Source organism: Cardiocondyla obscurior, unplaced genomic scaffold (assembly GCF_019399895.1).
Source record: "Cardiocondyla obscurior isolate alpha-2009 unplaced genomic scaffold, Cobs3.1 scaffold101_0_38427, whole genome shotgun sequence".
Taxonomy (NCBI): domain Eukaryota; kingdom Metazoa; phylum Arthropoda; class Insecta; order Hymenoptera; family Formicidae; genus Cardiocondyla; species Cardiocondyla obscurior.
Genome location: NW_027228839.1, coordinates 23,126 through 38,427, shown reverse-complemented (window position 1 = coordinate 38,427; position 15,302 = coordinate 23,126). Strand labels below are relative to the sequence as shown.

The 15,302-nt window shown below is 35.0% G+C and overlaps 1 protein-coding gene across 1 annotated transcript; it reads left to right on the top strand.

The window, feature by feature from the left end:
* The first annotated feature begins 31 nt into the window (after positions 1 to 31).
* On the top strand, positions 32 to 7,758 carry LOC139113040 (fatty acid synthase-like). The gene is given in 17 exon segments (XM_070673934.1): positions 32 to 152; positions 220 to 254; positions 441 to 758; positions 876 to 1,179; positions 1,182 to 1,374; positions 1,450 to 1,754; positions 1,828 to 2,223; positions 2,304 to 3,331; positions 3,397 to 3,641; positions 3,775 to 4,468; positions 4,701 to 5,094; positions 5,097 to 5,528; positions 5,645 to 6,102; positions 6,614 to 6,627; positions 6,629 to 6,866; positions 7,051 to 7,308; positions 7,394 to 7,758. Coding segments are annotated over 17 exon segments (5,550 nt in total). The 3' UTR covers positions 7,511 to 7,758.
* The last annotated feature ends 7,544 nt before the right edge of the window (positions 7,759 to 15,302 follow it).

Here is a 15,302-nt window from a genome sequence, read left to right as displayed (position 1 = left end):
CATAGATGGTCATTTTTATAGAGGATACATGATGACGAATTGTAAAAAAATTAAGTCTTATAGCTCAATTAGTAAAGTAAAACATTCTTTACATATAAAAAGGCCAATTTGTTTTATATTTTCGGGATTAGGATCTCAATGGTTTGGAATGAGTAAGTAAATAATTAAAAATACTTAAATTAATTATGTTTTATACTAACAATTTTATAATTTTAATAGGTCGAGATCTAATGAAATTCCCAGTGTTTGCCAAGGCAATAAAAAATGTGATAACGTTTTAAAATCTTACGGCATATTACTTACAGATATTTTAACGATAATAATATTATAATATTATTAAATTGTTGCTGGGACTCGTTGGATTACAAGTAAGAAAATATTTTCTATTTAATTTTTTACTAATAAAATTATTTCAAATATTAATTCTTTATATTTTACAGATTGGAATAATCGATCTTTTAACATCAATTAGTATTGTTCCTGATTTTATAATTGGTCATTCGATTGGGGAAATTGTCTGTGGATATGCCGATGGATGTTTAACGGCAGAAGAAACGATTCTGTCGGCGTATTTCATCGGCTTAGCGCTTTATGAATCGAAAATATGTAACAGTTCCATGGCTGAAATTAATCTTGAATTTGAAAAAATGAAAAATATATGCCCTTCGGACATTGATATAGCCTGTTATAATAGTTCGTCCAATTTTATTGTGAGCGGACCAACAAATTCTGTAAATGCATTTACCAGCAAGCTACAGGTATACTTATTTGCACATTAATTGTACCTTATTGTTATTTAAAAAATATTATTTGCTTGTTTTATTTTAATTATTTTGATGAAATGCTATTCTTATAATTTTTCTTTATTGTTTCAGAATAACGGTATTTCTGTAAAAAAGCTTTTCTGTGGTAATATACCTTTTCATAGTCGTTATATTGTCTCTGCGGCAATTAAATGTAAGAAATATTTAAATCGTGTATTATCGCAAAAAAAGTCTCGCAGTTCAAAATGGTTAACTACATCTGCTTGTGAATGTGCCAACGTATCTTTACCATTATGTACAGATTATTATATGAATTATTTCTTATCGCCTGTAACTTTTACAAAAGCAATACATTCAGTTCCGAAAAATGCAGTAATGATTGAGATATCGTCTCACAGTATTCTTCAACATATTATAAAGATTCATTACGCTTCACAATAACAAGTGTAGCGTTATATACACCGAATACCGAAAATAATAATATTGAGACACTTTTAGAAGTCATTGGAAAACTTTATATTGCGGGACTACAACCACAAATTGCAAATCTTTATTCGACGATACAATTTCCTGTAAGCCGCGGCACTCCAATGATTTCTCATCTTGTAAGGTAAATAGAAAAATGCCTTATTTAAATATACTATAATTATATTAAACCAATTTATTAAATTAACAACGTTTGCAGATGGGATCATTCAAAAAACATGTTTGTAATGTCTCATAGCGAAAAGAAAATTATTAACGAAAGAGAAATTATTTTTAACATCGACACAAATGACGAAGAATTTCTTTACTTAACAGGTCATGTCATTAATGGGAAAAATTTATTTCCTGCTATGGGATATATTTTCTACATTTGGGAAATGTTTGCATCACTAAATAAGAAAGAATATACTGAAATGCCTATTATATTTGAAGATATAAATTTTATTCGCGCTACAGTGCTAACACAACAAAATAAGATCGAATTAACTTTTTCGATTCAAAAAGGTGATCGCGTTACGTTCTTTTTTATTAGATTTATAATATGTTATACTTATAATAAATTTAAATTTATGTTTAGGTAGCAATAGGTTTGAGATTATTGAAGGACACACCACAATTGTTACCGGAAGAATACGAATTCCAACCAGCGATGAAAATACAAGAATATCTGCTAATTCAACTAAATATGCCGTTGATGGAGAAATGAATAATAAAGACATTTATAAAGAGTTAAGGCTTCGTGGATACCAATACAGTGGCATATTTCGTGGATTAAACCGTGTCTCAGTTACGAAATCAAACGGCTCCATCGCTTGGGCGTTCAACTGGATAGCATTTATGGACAGCATGTTACAAATGATGATTCTGGGACAGAATACGAGAGATCTTTTGGTTCCAACAAGAATTTGTAAATTAACAATCGACCCAAAATATCACCTACATCTAATTCAGAATACTTCAATTAATAATAGACGTAAGTAATATAAATTATTCAGCAAGTAACATATATGCGTTCAAGCTTTTAACAATTTAATTGTATTTAAAACGTTTCAGAGCTTCCTGTTAATTATTACAAGCATTTAAATGCTATAACATCCGGAGGAATAGAAATTTATGGAGTTGTAGCTACATTTATACCTAATCGATTAAAAACAGTTAATATCGTTCTTGAAGAACATACTTTTGTTGCTCATCGTGATTTAGAATCATCTATATCGCTACAAAATGCAATAAGAATGTCGATACACCTTGCACTTGAATGTTGCAACATGTTAAATGTTAAAATTATCGAATTTCTTGATACCGATGATAAATTAACATCAGAAGATTTGAATTCTCCTCTCATTAATAAAATTCTGAGCGACTTGCCTCAAATTCGACATGAGACCAAACTTGTTACGAATCACAAAAATCTTCAAAATATTTCATTACCCGACAATATTTCTGTAACGGAAATGACTAAATTATCAAAAAATGAAAATTGTTTAATGGTCTTTTGTTTTAATATTTTAAAAAAGAATAAAGAGGAACTATATAAGCAGCTATTGTCTCTGTTAATGCCTCAAGGCTTTCTACTGACTTTGGAAGAATCTACTGACTGTGAATATTCGTATTTAAAAAAAAATAAGTTAAATATTATAATAGAGCGACAGATAAATAACAAGAAACTTTTATTATTAAGAAAAACGCAAAATGTTGAGAAAAATCAGTATCATGTTGTACATGTTAACAATTACGATTTTACATGGGTAGATACATTGAAATCAATTATAAATATGCAAAATAAATCTGATAGCGATAAAAATATAATACTGGTTGCAGAAAAGAATTTTGAAAGTGGATTACTAGGTCTTGTTAACTGCTTACGAAAAGAACCAGGTGGTGAAACAATTAGAAGTGTATTTATTCAGGATAGTAAAGCACCTGCTTTTTCTCTACATGAGCCGTTATATATGAAGCAGCTGCTATTGAATTTGCCAATTAATGTTATACGTTCTGGAAATGTATGGGGATCTTACAGGCATTTTCCATTATCAGCATTGGAACCAAAATTCGTACAGAATGCTTATATTAAACAGAAGGTACAATAAAAATGTTATTGCAAGTTTAATTATAAATAATAATTAATTATATTTATTCACAACAGGTGCAAGGAGATATGAGTACATTGTGTTGGACAGAAAACAAAAAGCTTGTTGAAAATGAATTTAAAAATCTTGTTAATGTCATTTATGCGTCACTTAATTTTAGAGACATTATGTTAGCGACTGGTAGACTTACAATTTCCACACTATATAATACACCGCATGATTTTGAAAATTCTCTTCTTGGTATGGAATTTGTTGGTTTTAACACGCATAATGAAAGAATAATGGGAGTATGTTCAGACGGGTAAAATATAAAATATTAATACATATAAATTAATAATAATATATATAATAAATATTAGACATAATATAAAATAAATGAATCAACTTATGGTACATTTTAATGTTAAATATATAGATCTAAATATTTTTTGCAGAGGAATAACAAACGTTATTTTGGCTGACAAATATCTCAAGTGGGTCATACCAGATAAATGGACAATGGAAGATGCAGCAACTGTTCCAATTGTGTACAGTACGTGTTACTATGCTTTGTACATAAAGGGTAAAATGAAAAAAGGAGACAAAGTGTTGATTCACTCTGGCACTGGAGGCATTGGTCAAGCTGCAATATATCTTGCGCTTTCCGAAGGCTGCGAGGTATTTACTACAGTTGGAAATGTCGAGAAACGGCAGTTTATTAAAAATACCTTTCCATCTATTCCTGAAGATAATATCGGAAATTCTAGAGATACAAGCTTTCAACAGATGATTATGCAACGTACAAATGGTCGTGGAGTGGATATTGTATTAAACTCCTTGGCTGAAGAGAAATTGCAAGCATCTGTTCAATGTTTAACAAACGGTGGTTATTTTCTGGAAATTGGCAAATTTGATATGTTATCCAATACTGCTTTAGATATGTCTATATTTAAAAAAAATATCAATTTCTGTGGTGTTTTATTGGATAAATTATTTTTTGCAACTGCAGAACAGAAGTTAAAATTGTCTAAGAAAATAACAGAGGGTTTAGAAAATGGTGTTATTAAACCGCTGAATAGAAAGGTTTTTGAAAAAAATGAAGTCGAAGCTGCTTTTAGATATATGGCAAGTGGAAAACATATTGGCAAGGTACAATTTTAATATATATATATATATATATAAATAATATTTCTTTAATTTATATATTTAAAATATATTTAAAAAAATTAATATTATTTTATTTTCGTTTAATATAAGTAACATTAATTAAAGATTTTTTAATATTACTGAATTATTTAAAGGTTTATTTACTTGCAATATTAACAAAATTAATTAAATTATAAAGTAATATTAAAATTAATAAAATATTAATTATTTACAGATAATAATAAAAGTTCAAGAAGAAAAAGGGTTTTTGAATAATCCTTTACTCGCTTATCCACAATATTATTGCCTAGAACACAAATGTTATATTATTCTCGGTGGACTAGGTGGCTTTGGTTTAGAATTAGCAAATAAATTGATTCATCGAGGTGCGAAAAATCTAGTTTTCACATCAAGAACCGGAATTAGAACGGGTTATCAACAATCAAGAATAAATCTTTGGTGTTCTTATGGTGTTGATGTGCAGATTCTTACGATTGATGATAATGTAACACATGAAAATTGTAAAAAGATATTAGAGTTTGCCGAGACAAAAGGACCAGTGGATGCGATATTTAATCTTGCAGTAGTTTTGAATGATTGTATATTTCCGAATCAATCTGTACAAACATTTAAGATTCGTTTAAATCAAAAGCATGGATGACGAAGCAAATAGATGAATTATCGAGAATTATCTGCCCGCAACTTCGTCATTTTGTTGTATTTTCCTCCGTCTCGTGTGGAAGAGGAAACGCAGGCCAAACGAATTATGGAATGGCTAATTCCGTAATGGAAAGAATATGCGAAAAACGTGTGAAAGAAGGATATCATGGTTTGGCAATACAATGGGGAGCTATTGGCGATGTTGGGCTCGTTGCAGATATGCAAGAAGAAAATAAGGAATTGATAATAGGCGGTACATTGCAACAAAGAATATCCTCTTGTTTGGATACATTAGAAATATTTCTGCTGCAAGATCGATCTATTGTAAGCAGTATGGTTGTTGCCGAAAAAGGAAATGTTAACAAATCATTGAATATTTATGAAACAGTTGCTCAGATAATAGGTAAAATTAATTTAATATAAATCTAAACAATAGTGTAATAGTATAAAAATTATAAAGCGATTGTGGACTTAGAAATTAATAAATATATATTATTTTGTTACTTTATTTCAAAACAGGATTAAAGAACACAAATGCTGTTTCACCAAAAGTTCCTCTAGCTGAAATGGGAATGGATTCAATGATGGCAGTTGAAATTAAGCAAACATTAGAAAGAGAATTCGATATTTCCTTGACAACGCAAGATATAAGAATGCTAAATTTCTCTAAACTTAAACAAATGGCAATTACACCCGAACAAGGAAAAATATGGGATTCAAGTGAAACTGATACAAATAATTTGTTTCAAAAAATGGAAAATTCAGATTTTGTTCCAAATATACTTATAGAACTTGTTACAAAAAAAGAGGTTAATGGAGACAACATAATATTCGTGCCAGGAATCGATAACTGTTCAAAAGTATTTAAATTCACATCATCAGAAATTAAATATACAGCAACGTGTTTGCAACATGGTGTACTTAATATTCCTAATGAAAGTCATTCAGTGATGAAATCAGCCGCTTATTTACTGCCTGTAACAAATTTTGCATTAATTTAAATTTTTATATAAAATACATGTTTTATAATTTATATAAAAACATATAGAAAAACAAATAAATTAAAAAATTACATTTTTAAATATTATTGCTACTTATACAGAGTGTCTGAAATAAAACTTCAAATATGAAAACTGTGGGTAGGGAATCAAATTTGGAGACAAAAGTCCTTTACGAATTTTAAAATTCGTAACCATTACTGAAAAAAAAATTAATTTGTATAACGCATGAGCGACAAGGAAGATGCGGGTGAGTGAGCGCGACAAACGAATAGCTAAAAATGGCACCGTCGTCTGTCGCGCTCACTCACCCGCATCTTCCTTGTCGCTCATGCGTTATATAAATTAATTTTTTTTTCAATAATGGTTACAAATTTTACAAATTCGTAAAGGACTTTTCGTCTCCAAATCTGATTCCCTATTCACAGTTTTCATATTCGAAGTTTAATTTTGGACACCCTGTATACTAATTCATATTTATTTGTTTTAGCATGTATTAAAAAAATAAAAATCAGAAGGAATTTTTCATAGTGGGTTATTCATATGGATCACTAATTGCCATTGAATTAGCAAGATTATTAGAAGCTAATAACTTGTTAGGACGATTAATACTAATAGACGGAGCTCCTGATCTATTGAAATTATGGATAAATAAATTGATGCCTGCTACATCATTAAAAGAATTACAAAATCTAATAATTCTTCGGTTATTAAAAATGTATACTAAAATTGACGAACAAGAGGTAAGTATAAAATAAAATAAAAATAAAAATAAAATTCTAAAAATATATTTAATATTTTATTCTTATTATATAAAAATTATTCATTAAAGTTTATTGTCATTAAGAATTTAATACATTTTTTTAACTTTGATTGATAAAATGCAAATATTATAAGCCACATAAAATACAAATTTTTTATTTGCAGTTAATGTTGGAATTGAACAAATGTAACACTGTGGAAGAAAAGTTAAAAATAGTTCACACTCGTTTTCCGATGGTCATAAATATAAATACATTGACTACCGAAAATCAAAGGCTAATGTATTTTACGGTTTATAATCATATAATTGCTATACTAAATTATAATATATCTTCGTTACCTCGCCTCAAATCACCTATAACATTGTTGAAACCCACATTTCCAATTATTTCATTTCCAGAAGAGGATTATGGTCTGCACAGGGTAAATTCAATTTTGATTGATATTTCTAAGCTAGTAAAGTTTAATATACATATAAATAGCTCTATAACAAAAAATTATTTTTCAGGTCACTGAAGGTAAAATTCAAGTGCATTCCATCGAAGGTAATCATATTACAATAATGAGCCACGATAAACTAACATCAATTATTAAAGAGTGGATGAAAAATAATAACACAGACTAATATTATATAAACGTGATAAATACATTACTATAAACATTTATATTATAATAAATAAATAAATAAATAATTATTATATGTATATTAAAAAACTTGTAAAAAATTATGAATATTTACAAGGATCGTTAAGCAACTCGGAAATTTAAAAAAGTATGATACTTTATGTGCATGTAAAGTAATTCATCTGTAATACAAAACTATTTTTTGTTTGTGCTAAATTTCACTTTAAAAAGGTGAAACCACTCCTTACAAATGGAAGGGTTTTTTGCTTTTTTCGATATAACTCGAAAACTATTTAAGATATCAAAAAAAGTTTTATACAAAAGTTTTATAGTAAAAACAACTATATTTAACTGCAGTAACAGAATGAAATAAAACAAATTTTTTAACAAAATTGTTTATAAAAATACAAAAAAAAATTTTTTAATTTTATTATTGCAGTTGTTACGTCAGGAGGATTAATTTTATTAAATTAATTAATCGGAAGGAATTCCTCGGAATGGACTTTGCCGGTAGGGTAGGGAGGTGACGTACCACCGAACTTATGTGTGATTCGAAATTCGAATCTACACGATTTTACGCGCAGATAATTATTCGGATTTCAATTGAGCGCGTAAGTGGTTCTTTTTAGAGAAAGGAAATGAATCCTTATTCTCTGGGATAGAACCGGGCGTGATTGATCGCTTAGACAGGATAGTTTATGGTAATAATTAAATAATTAACCCACGATTTTAATAATACTAAATTAACAATTTAATTAAAACAAAGACTCTAATTACAAAAAATCAAAAGTAATCCATACAAGACAAATAAACAATTCGGAAAACTCATACAGCTTGTTTAACATACAAAAATAAAGTAAAAGTTTTTACTGAACAAATCAAATAATAAGAAAACGGTAATAGACGAATGAATAGATATAATTCTAACATGGCGGTGAGAGTGTTTTACAATATTTACATGAGTGTAAGGGTGTGCGTGTGGATGTGTGTAATTATTAATCTAAAGTAACCTCCTCGATTTCCACCACCCTCGCCGTGGATCTCGGGAAAACAAGGTCAATTAGTCGCATCGGAGCCAGGAAAGGAAATTCCACCCCGGGATAATAAATGAAAAAATGAGAATCAGGATCAGACCGAGCTGCCTGAATCCTGATCTCCTCTGGCTCGAAGTGGTCAGGGCCGATGGAGAAGGCCCTTTCCGGGACGGGATCTGTCCACGGAGTACAGGCCCTGCGGAGGAGCTCCAGGAGAGGATCTATAACCTCTCTCGGCTCTGGATGCTCCTCGAGGATCTCTATACTCGGGACCGGAGATGGAGGTTGATCGGGGAAGTCTACTCCCGGGAGAGAGATTGAGTCATCTTCACCCAGAGAGTCGGCCTCCTCAGGTTCGAAGGGAAAAGGAGGTGGTGAAAGAGGAGAGGAGCAGGCTCGTGGCTCATCTCCGGGAAACCGTGGCTCGGAGACGAGGGAAGAATTCGGAGTATAAGAAGGAGTCGTGGGGCGGAATAATTCCGATCCAGGCTCCGTGGACTGAGTTGAAAGATTTCTGTCGTCGGAAGGATTTGTAAAAGACTCCTCTTCTTCCGGGAATAGCCGAATAACGAGGAGATTCGTCACCGACGATTTCCGAAGGCCGTCTCGACCCGTCCATGAGTGAATCCACGTAATCTATCTTTGGCGAGAATCGCTTGCCGATTCTTTAGCCGTGGACAGTCGCCAAACTTCCAACAGTATTTCACGGCGTAAACTACAGAAAATTGCTGGTTATTCGACAGCGTATCCTGGCCGATATTCAAAAGCAGGCATTCTCACACATTTAACAGATCACAGGAACAATCCGAACAGAATCAAAACCGCGGAACCTCGACTCGGACATTCTTTTCTCTCTTTGATAACACTTAGAAAACAATTAGTTTGGAAAATACATTTAGTGGAATCGTATTTCGCGGGGATACATATTAAAACGTTGAAACTTACTTTTTAGGAGATCTTCTAACTGCTTCTTTGATACCTGGTGGTTCGTCTTGCACACTCACGTCAATTTCAAGTAAACTGTATCGGTTGTAGCTGAGATGCAAGAGAGCGTGCTCCGCCAAAACACAAGATTTTATAAGCTCGGAAAAGGGGAGGACTATTCCCGAATTTTCACTTTTCTGAAATTCTAATCTTTTATTTGCAGAGCTTGTTCGGCTCGCCCATTAATGAATCTCCGCGGTTCATCTTAAGCAAAGCTCGTTTCCCGTTTTCTTGAAGCCGTGGATAGCCGCCAAACTTCCAGCAACATTTCGCGGCGTGAACCACAGTAAGTCGCTAGTTATTTGACGGCATATCACAGCCGATATTCGGGAGCAAATCTCTTCGCAAATTTGAATCGTCATGAAGTCTAAAGGACATAATCAAATCTCCGAAACTCTGACTCAGACAATTCCTTCCCTCTTTTCTTGAATTTAATGAAAGGAACACTTTGAATTAATAAACATTTAATGGAATCAATTTTAGTTCGCGGGATAACGTAATTGTTTGTTGAGACTTACTTTTTGGAGATTTTCTGGAGTCTTCTTCTCAGATTTTTAGCAGTCTTGCACAAACAGGCACTCGCAATTTGCTTAATTAAACTTGTGCGCTGGATATCTGGTGAGTAAGAGAGCGTGCTCCGCCAGAACACAAGATTTTATAAGCTCGGAAAAGGAGAGGACTCTTCCCGAATTTTCACTTTTCCGAAATTCTAATCTTTCATTTGCAGAGCTTGTTCCTCCACTTTTCCTATCTCAAAATTATTAGGCATTCGCACCTCATCCCTTCTCTATTTCTTAAACTTCTAAGTTTTCGCCCTTAGTTTCTAAATTTTGGTGAGGAGTTCCCGAAATCCATTGGTTTTAAGAAAATAATATGCCTACGAAGCACCCCCGCTTCAACGAGTTATCCCTTCCGAGCCTTTCAGAATTTTACTATCATTTCCATCGAGGGATGGTGGGAAAACTTTTACCTTTCATATGACATATGGTTACCTGACTTTATTGCCTTTGTCTGCGCCACATACTCCGGTAATTACGAGCCTCTCGCGCCCTTGGTTTTTCTAAAGCTCAGGATCTGTACGCAATTACAATTTTAAGAAAAAGTTATTTTTTCCTTTTCCTGTGACAGACAGGTTATCAAAGTTGAAATATTTATGAGCCCCTTAGGTTTTGATTTTTTGTATTATGTCTAGACAAATTTTTTGTCTGACTTTCGTTGGCGTCCGTTTACAATTTGTTGCATGTTTTTTATGTTTTCACGCAACAAATTGTCCCGGAATATGTTGACGTCTTATAAATTATCTTCTGAAAAGCTCTGAAGTTCCTTTTTTTTGTGTTACAATGGACTACGGTCTACCTTCCCCTTAACTAAAATTTTAATATATGTCGAAAAAAAGAGACGCGGAGTCGGAGACGTAACACATTTGTGTTTGTATTTTGTGATATCTAGTAGTAAAATCTTCTGTGTTCGTTATTATCGCGATTGTCCAGGATGAATCCGAAAGTTGAAGTTGTCCGCAAATCTTCATAGTATAGCCCGGGTTCGTGTGTGAACGGTTTTATTTCAAATGGCGCGATCTCACTCTTCCCTTTTGTCATGGCGAGCAAGAATCTGTAATTTTATATGTGAGTTGGTTTATGTGCTAGTGTATCGTGGACTGAATCTGATCGCAGGTAAGTTATTAAAATGTGTCAATTTAGCTAATTTTATGTCAGGTTTGATTCTTTTGAATAGTCGCCTGTGCTATCGTCTAACGTTCCCTCAGTCTGCCACCGGAATTCGTATATAACGGACATCTAATTTCTTCTTTTGTGGTTAACAAGTTCGTAGGTGTTTGGTTAAAAGAAAAAAGTTTTTTTTGTTTGTTGTTTACTCTAATTTTTTAATTATGTGTTTTGATATTTTAGTGGATATGTACTGTGTCGAGTGTTCTGCTCGTTATGAGCCGAGAAACTGCGCTCTATGCGCTTCCAGGAGCGCCTTGAGACTCCGTAGGATGCTCTGGCTGCGGACCGAACCCAAGCTAAAGATGCAGACTAGTCGGGATTTGAAGTTCCGTCGTGTGGAGGTTATCCCTGACGAGTTCATCGGTAAGTTTTTTTTTTTTTTTTTTTTTTTTTTAATATTCTATAAACGCTTTTAGACGGTTTACATGGACTTTAAATGTTCTTTGTCCTTTCTTAATACTATAATTAACGTCGCTGTGTTTTTCCGTAATTTTGTATGGACCTATCCATAGCGCGTCTAGTTTTTTTGATCGTCCGCGACGAACGGATTCGTCATATAAAAGAACGGAATCCTCTACTTGAAACTCGCGTCCGCGGGATTTACGGTCGTATGTGATTTTGGCTTTAATTTTTTCACCCTTAGCATGTTCGCGCGCTAGGTGGTTAGTTGCTCGCAATCTCTCTCGTAGTTCTTGCGCGTAATCTTCGTATGAGTAGGTAGTTTTTGGTGCGGTTGTTAGAGCTGTAGGTATTGTTGCTAGATGTCCGAATACTAACTCGAAGGGGGTGAATCCTGTGGCTGTATGTAGCGTAGTGTTGTACGTGAACATTGCGTACGGCAGCCACTCATCCCAGTCCGTTTGATCTTGTTCAATGTAGTGACGCAAATATTCGGCTAGTGTTTGGTGCGAACGTTCTAACGCTCCGTTAGTTTCTGGATGGTAGGCCGTTGTTTGAATCTTATGAATTTTTAGTAATTTGCACATATTCTTAAAGACTTCACTCATGAAATTTGTGCCTTGATCGGAGAGAAGTCGCTCCGGTATTCCGTATTCTAGAACGATTTTAGTTACGAATGCTTTCGCAACTGTTACTGCTTCCTGATTTGGTACGGGTATTGCCTTACTAACTTTTGTTAGTCCGTCTTGAAAAGTTAATATATATTTATTCCCGTTGTGCGACAGAGGTAGGGGACCTACTATGTCTAGGGCACATTTTTTGAACGGTTTTTTCGGTGTGTCGGTGATTACCAATGGCATTTTTGTCTTTTTACTTAATTTATTTCGTTGGCAATATTCGCACTTCTTAATATAATTCTCCACGTCCTTGCTCAATCCTGGCCAGTCGTGGTGTAATTTGATGCGTTGCAACGTGCGACTGACACCTTGGTGGCCGCCCGTTGGTATGTCGTGATATTCGCGTAATAGGTTTGTCTTTTCTTCTTCTGTATATTTTCTTCTTTCTTGACATGTGTTCACCTGACGTTCGCATTCTTGAGTCGGTGGATTTCTGCTCAGAGCATCGGCGTTGGTATTACTTTTCCCATCTTTATGTATAATTTTATAATCATGTTTTTCGAGTTGTAGTCTCCATCTAATCAATCTTGATCCGGGGTCGTTGACGTTGAATAACCACGTTAGAGGCTTATGATCTGTTACGATCGTGAATGATGTGCCGAAAATGTACGGTCTGAAATGTTTTACGGCCCAGACGATTGCTAATAATTGTTTTTCCGTAGTGCTATAGTTTTTTTCTGCTTCATTTAATATACGGTTTGCGAACGCGATCGGGTGATCTTTTCCTATTTCGCCCTGTGAAATTATCGCTCCTATGGCGTAATCTGACGCGTCCGTCGTGATAATGAACAGTTGTGTGAAGTCCGGGTAATTTAATACTGGTGCTGTCGTAAGCTTTTCTTTTAATAATTCGAACGCGTTCTGTTGCTCGATATTCCATTTGAATTTTTCGTCTTTTTTTGTAAGTGCGGATAACGGTCTTGCAATTTTCAAAAAATTTTCAATAAATTTGCGATAATAACCTGCCAACCCTATGAATGACTGTACGTCTTTCACTTTTTAGGAATTGGAAAATTTTTACGGCGGAAATTTTGACGGGTCAGGTCGGACGCCATCCTTAGTTATAAAATGTCCCAGGTATAGCACTTCCTTGCGTAGGAACTCGCATTTGTCTGGTTGTAATTTAAGATTATTTTCACGTAATTTCTTAAATACTTCTTCCAATCTTTTATTATGTTCGTCCAACGTAGGCCCGAACACGATGATATCGTCTAAATATACGAGGCATTTGATTCCTTGTAAACCCGATAGCACCGAGTTCATCATCCTCTGAAATGTGACCGGTGCATTTTTCAGTCCGAATGGCATACGGTTGAATTCGTAGTGGCCTTCAGGCGTCGAAAATGCAGTTTTCGCTCGGTAATCTTTATGCATTGGGATCTGATGGTAACCGGACGCTAGATCCAGTGTAGTGAAATACTTTGCGTTGCCCAATTGGTCCAGGATTTCGTTCATATTTGGAATCGGGAAGGAATCGCCTATAGTAATATCGTTTAACTTCCTGAAATCAACGATTCGTAGTTTTTGTTTTCCGGAAGCATCAATTTTCTTGGGTACTACCAGTATCGGTGCGTTCCATTGGCTGGAGCTTGGTCGTATAACGTTGTTTTGTAGCATCTTCTTCACTTCTTCCCTTACTTCCGACTTATGTTTTTCCGGTAGTCTATACGGACGACAATTGATTGGTCAGGCGTTTGCTTCTGTTACGATCTCGTGCGATACGGAGGTCGTACAGGATAAATGATCTCTCTCGAGGTAGAAGATGTCGCAAAAATTTTGGCATATTTCGGTTACCTTATCTTTCTCTTCTTTATTTAGATGCGCTACTCGCAGCTGTTTGCGTACGCATTCCTGTCGCCTCAGCACGTTCTCCGTTCGCGACGTGTCGGGTATCGCGAGCGTGCTGACCAAGCATTCGGATGGCACGGCTTCTATCTGTACGAGTGGAGTATTTAATTCTATCGGCTTTTCTGTAATATTTAATACGCTAATTTTGCAAGTATTTTCTTCCGGTTTTACTAAGCAGCTGCCAATAAAACTCCGGGTTTTGGTTCTTCCGCGTAGACTATTCCTATTTGGTTGTGGCTCGTATCGGCTTGTACAAACGTGTCGCTTCGCGGTGGTAACGTGATTCGCGTGTACGGCTGTAACTTGATCGGCACCTTGTGAATTATTAATTGTTTCTTCTCTACGTCGTATACTGTGGGATGCGCTTTCAAGAAGTCCATGCCTAAAATCCCTTCGTAATTTATGGGGAATGCATCGGGCACGACGTGCATGTTATGATTGATGTATCGATCTCGTAACCGGATCGTCAATTTCGCAATTCTTATGGTGCGAAGTTGGTGGCCGGTCACACCAGTTAATGCCGTAGACTCCATATATATTGGGGTGTCTCCTCTTAGTTTATCGACTTTAATGAGGGTGACGGCGGCCCCGGTGTCGAGTAAGAAAGTATATTTTCCGTCTTGTGATTCCTGCACGTTAAGAGTGACCAAATCGAGGTGTCGATTCGCGTCTCCCTCGGTCAGATGGGATATTTGATACGCGCTAGCCGGTCGAATTTCCGGGACGCGTGTTTCGTTTTCGTGTAACGTGTGGCTCGTCGAGTTTTGACGCGTGTAGTTCTCCGCGGTAGTGTATGATACCGGAGCCGATCGTGACTGTCGGAAATCCGACCGGCTGTTGTGTCTGTTTGTGGAACGCGATTCGGTGTCTCGTTTTAATTTTCGACATTCTTCGCGAATATGGCCCGGCTTGTCGCAGTACGAACAATGTTTAGTCGTCGTATGACATCGCGAGGAATGCTCCGCGCGGGGCAGGCTGAAACGTTGAGCGAAACGGCTCGATCGACATTCGAAACCTTGGTGCCTTTGTTTCCCGCATTTTTTGCAAGACGGCACAGGTGGACGCCCTGATGAATACGCAAGCTTTCTTTCCATAAATCCGCGGGGGACCATGCCGCTTTGTCT